At 50.5% G+C, this 5,157-nt stretch overlaps 1 protein-coding gene across 1 annotated transcript in view; it reads right to left on the bottom strand.

Moving 5' to 3' along the window:
- SIM2 (SIM bHLH transcription factor 2) overlaps positions 1 to 5,157 on the bottom strand; it is a 52,190-nt gene that overhangs the window by 17,448 nt on the left and 29,585 nt on the right. Inside the window, exon 7 of the mRNA XM_024758418.1 lies at positions 4,878 to 4,984. Coding sequence (XP_024614186.1) covers positions 4,878 to 4,984 — 107 coding nt within the window. The remainder of the gene's footprint in view (positions 1 to 4,877; positions 4,985 to 5,157) is intronic.

Genomic DNA, 5,157 nt, shown 5'->3' with positions numbered 1-5,157 from the left:
GGAGCACAGCCTCCTGGAGGTGCCTCTTCCACCCCCCTTACTCCAGAGCACACGTTCCCAGCGGCTCCCCTCTACCACCCGCCCTGCCTTTCAGGTCTCCCGAAGACCTAATTCTGTAATTGACACTTCCTACCCCGTTTACACAAGGAAGATTTCTAGCTCCCGTATCAGCGACCTGACCTACGGAGCCCTTCTAAACACTAGGCAACTGCTTCCTACCAAACTGGGCTTCGAGAAGGTCAGGGACGTTTACATGAGATCATGATTTGGCCATTTTTTTTTAAAAAAAGACATAAAAAGCTGCTCACAACTCCACGTATTTCCATGCACAGGGGCTTTTCCATGCTGTTGTGAATTACAAGGAGCAGAAAAAAGCTGATGGCATCTGCCCAGCCAACCTCCTGGTTGTCACAACAGGAGGTTGTGCCCTTAGTGACTCGCCAGGAGAGCGATACCCTAGTAACTGCCGGGCTAACTGAGTCCCAGTTGTCACCAAACGGCCAGGCAGATGGCGTGGCCAAGGATCGAGCAGCCCTGGGACCCGTCGCCCAGCTGCAACCAACACCAGCATCTTGTCCTCTGATGCCTCTTAGTCAACACACAGCAAGAAGGAGGACGTGCCACCCGGGCCACATTGCAGAAGATCTGGCTCCCCCAGCCCCCCGTACCCCGTTAACAAGCACCCCTGGACCGGCCATTAGCATGGTGGGGCTGGACGGCGGGAAGATGAGGTATTCTACTGCATCCCAGTTATTTGCTGCCTCGATTTGGTTCTACAAGAAAAGTGTTACTTCTTTCACCATTTCAGTGACGAGCGCCTCCACCCTCCCATCCAGATGTTCCCCAAACTTCCTCTGTTGACAAATGGAATACTGTTGGTTTTCTCTTTCTACGTGGACTTCTCCCATCCTAGAAACCTGTGGTCTCCCTGAGCTTCCCAACCAATGATGGACAGCGGTTGGAGGCCGAATTCACTGGATTCAGCTCCCAGCTATGTCGCCTCCTTGCTGTGTGACCATAGGCAAGTGGCTTAACCTCTCTGAACCTCGGCATCCTCAACAGCAAAGGGAGGATCGTGAACATGAGAACCTCCCTCACTTGGTTGGTAATGGATTTAATCACTTAAACAAACAAGTGCCGGACATTGGTAAGGGCCCTGTAAGTATCAATTCTTCTACTGCTGTTGTCGTTATCCACAACTGCTATCCAGACGTCATAGAGAAATTTAGGTTCCAAATCCATAATCTATTGAATAGAATCCAGCAACTTCCACATCATCCCACACCTGCCAGGGTTTCACTGGATAGTTGAGAAGTGACAATGAGTGCCTGTGCTGAAAGCAAGGGCCACCTGGAGACAGGCTTGATGTTTAAGATTCATGGGTACATGATGGGTAGTTATCGCATCAAACAAGGGACGCTGCCCCCACTCTGTCCTCAGCGCTCCCTCCCAGGCTGCCGGGGCTCCTGGCCAGGGTGAGCACAGTACTCACAGAGGTGGTGCGCATATCGCAGGTGGAAGACGTCGCAGCCGTGCACGTGATGGTACAGGGTCTTCTCGATCAGGTCCTGTGGCTCGTACCCAGTCAGCTCGGTCACCCTGGGGAAGGGCAGTGGCTCCGTGAATTACAATGCCCTGCAGATTGCATTTCATTTAAACTAACATTGGTTTTTCCAGCTAATCAAGTGCTAAAAGGCTTGGGGGGTGGGTGGAGAGAGTGTTGATTTTGGAAACTGAGAATGATCTTTTTTTTACAAGAAAGTCTATGAGCTCCAGCCCAGTGCACGACACAGCACTCTTCACGAGCAGGAATGTCCTTCTGAAGCCACTGGCTGGAAGGTTTGGGATGGCTCAAAACGGTCAATACCTTTTCAAGGTGAAGCCTACCAGAGGATGCTTAAGAGTGGACTTGATACTGATACTGGGAGGAGCTACCAAGGTGAGACAGAGCCCACTCGCTGGGGTTTTTTTGGGGGAAAGTCCGGTGTGAAAGTTTTAAAAATTATTCTGGTAAAATATGCATGACATAAAATTTACCATTTTAACCATTTTAAAGTGTACAATTCACTTGTATGACCATCACCACTTCCATTTCCAGAACATTGTCATCACCCCGAACAGAAACTCTGCACCCATTAAACAATAACCCCCCCACTTCCCCCTCCCCAAGTCCCTGGCAACCTCTCTTCTACATTCTATCTCTAGTAATTTGTGTCCTCTAGATATTTCCTCTGAGTGGAGGGATGCAATATTTGACCTTTTGTGCCTGGCTTCTTTCACTTAACATGTTCTCAAGGTTCATCCATGTTGTAGCATCTACCAGAATGTCATTCCTTTTTTGTGGCTGCATAATACCCTGTTTTATGTAGATACCGCATTTTTCATCCTTTCACCTGATGATGAAAACTCGGGTTGGTTCCACATCCTGCCTGTTGTGTGTGCGAACCCGTAACCCTCCACTCCACGCTGGACACTGTTACCTGGCACAGCTGGTCTCAGGATGATGGTCTGATGATTGGGTGATTCCTGCAGGTGGGATTTAGGGAGTAACTGGAGACGTTTAAGACTCCTATCGGTGGAGGACTGTTTTCCCCCAGAAACTAGTATAATGACACCCCAAACTCTTGTGACTGAAGGTAAGGCTTATTGAGCTCGCTGTGGAAATGGAAGCATTCTCCCTGTGCTTATTCACCATTGCCCAGTTTTTATTCTTATCGAGCCCCAGGCATATTCATTTCCCACTTCAGTTCTTTGAAGAAGAGTGGCTCTCAGCATCCAAGACGGCATCATCGCTAGCATTTGGATCACTCCACCCGTAGGTGAAAATTGCATGTGGCCGTGGTATCGATTCCCAGGCCATGGATAACGGTGCTGGGAGCCACGCCCTCAGAGGAGGTGGCCCTAACATCTTGGTGACAGATATTCAAGAACAGATGAAAGTGGAGACAAGAGGGGATTCCAAAGGAGGTGAGGCCATGGTGAGAAGTCAGTGGGGACTGAGGGTGACAGGGCCTAGGGGCCCTGCTGGCCCAGATCTGAAATGTTAGCTGTAAATTAAAGGGGGAAACTTGACCTCACTTTCATTCCCTAACCCGCTCCCCTTTCTGTGGAGCTCTGCACAGGCTTTGGGTCGTAAATCTCCGTGAGCGTCATATTTCCATGGAATCACTCACTATTTGGTGTACACATTTCCATGGTGTTCCTCCAGGGCAAGAAGGAGCTGGGGCTGGAGGTGGGTAGAAAGGGAATTTGCACAGGCCAGAGCCTCTCAGGGCTCGGGGGACCTGTCCAAGGGCCACCTAGAACTTCAGGCCCCACTGGAGTCTAACTCTGTGTGGCAGGAAAATTGAGACGTCTGGCTTCCCCCCAAAAGAAAACCAGGCATCTCTACGGTGTGGGTGGAGGTGCCTCTTCCACCCCCCTTACTCCAGAGCACACGTTCCCAGCGGCTCCCCTCTACCACCCGCCCTGCCTTTCAGGTCTCCCGAAGACCTAATTCTGTAATTGACACTTCCTACCCCGTTTACACAAGGAAGATTTCTAGCTCCCGTATCAGCGACCTGACCTACGGAGCCCTTCTAAACACTAGGCAACTGCTTCCTACCAAACTGGGCTTCGAGAAGGTCAGGGACGTTTACATGAGATCATGATTTGGCCATTTTTTTTTAAAAAAAGACATAAAAAGCTGCTCACAACTCCACGTATTTCCATGCACAGGGGCTTTTCCATGCTGTTGTGAATTACAAGGAGCAGAAAAAAGCTGATGGCATCTGCCCAGCCAACCTCCTGGTTGTCACAACAGGAGGTTGTGCCCTTAGTGACTCGCCAGGAGAGCGATACCCTAGTAACTGCCGGGCTAACTGAGTCCCAGTTGTCACCAAACGGCCAGGCAGATGGCGTGGCCAAGGATCGAGCAGCCCTGGGACCCGTCGCCCAGCTGCAACCAACACCAGCATCTTGTCCTCTGATGCCTCTTAGTCAACACACAGCAAGAAGGAGGACGTGCCACCCGGGCCACATTGCAGAAGATCTGGCTCCCCCAGCCCCCCGTACCCCGTTAACAAGCACCCCTGGACCGGCCATTAGCATGGTGGGGCTGGACGGCGGGAAGATGAGGTATTCTACTGCATCCCAGTTATTTGCTGCCTCGATTTGGTTCTACAAGAAAAGTGTTACTTCTTTCACCATTTCAGTGACGAGCGCCTCCACCCTCCCATCCAGATGTTCCCCAAACTTCCTCTGTTGACAAATGGAATACTGTTGGTTTTCTCTTTCTACGTGGACTTCTCCCATCCTAGAAACCTGTGGTCTCCCTGAGCTTCCCAACCAATGATGGACAGCGGTTGGAGGCCGAATTCACTGGATTCAGCTCCCAGCTATGTCGCCTCCTTGCTGTGTGACCATAGGCAAGTGGCTTAACCTCTCTGAACCTCGGCATCCTCAACAGCAAAGGGAGGATCGTGAACATGAGAACCTCCCTCACTTGGTTGGTAATGGATTTAATCACTTAAACAAACAAGTGCCGGACATTGGTAAGGGCCCTGTAAGTATCAATTCTTCTACTGCTGTTGTCGTTATCCACAACTGCTATCCAGACGTCATAGAGAAATTTAGGTTCCAAATCCATAATCTATTGAATAGAATCCAGCAACTTCCACATCATCCCACACCTGCCAGGGTTTCACTGGATAGTTGAGAAGTGACAATGAGTGCCTGTGCTGAAAGCAAGGGCCACCTGGAGACAGGCTTGATGTTTAAGATTCATGGGTACATGATGGGTAGTTATCGCATCAAACAAGGGACGCTGCCCCCACTCTGTCCTCAGCGCTCCCTCCCAGGCTGCCGGGGCTCCTGGCCAGGGTGAGCACAGTACTCACAGAGGTGGTGCGCATATCGCAGGTGGAAGACGTCGCAGCCGTGCACGTGATGGTACAGGGTCTTCTCGATCAGGTCCTGTGGCTCGTACCCAGTCAGCTCGGTCACCCTGGGGAAGGGCAGTGGCTCCGTGAATTACAATGCCCTGCAGATTGCATTTCATTTAAACTAACATTGGTTTTTCCAGCTAATCAAGTGCTAAAAGGCTTGGGGGGTGGGTGGAGAGAGTGTTGATTTTGGAAACTGAGAATGATCTTTTTTTTACAAGAAAGTCTATGAGCT

The sequence above is a fragment of the Neophocaena asiaeorientalis genome, unplaced genomic scaffold (assembly GCF_003031525.2).
Source record: "Neophocaena asiaeorientalis asiaeorientalis breed wild unplaced genomic scaffold, Neophocaena_asiaeorientalis_V1.1 scaffold45, whole genome shotgun sequence".
In the NCBI taxonomy this organism is placed as follows: domain Eukaryota; kingdom Metazoa; phylum Chordata; class Mammalia; order Artiodactyla; family Phocoenidae; genus Neophocaena; species Neophocaena asiaeorientalis.
The sequence above is the reverse complement of the archived record's forward strand: the minus strand, read 5'-3'. Positions and strand labels throughout refer to the sequence as shown.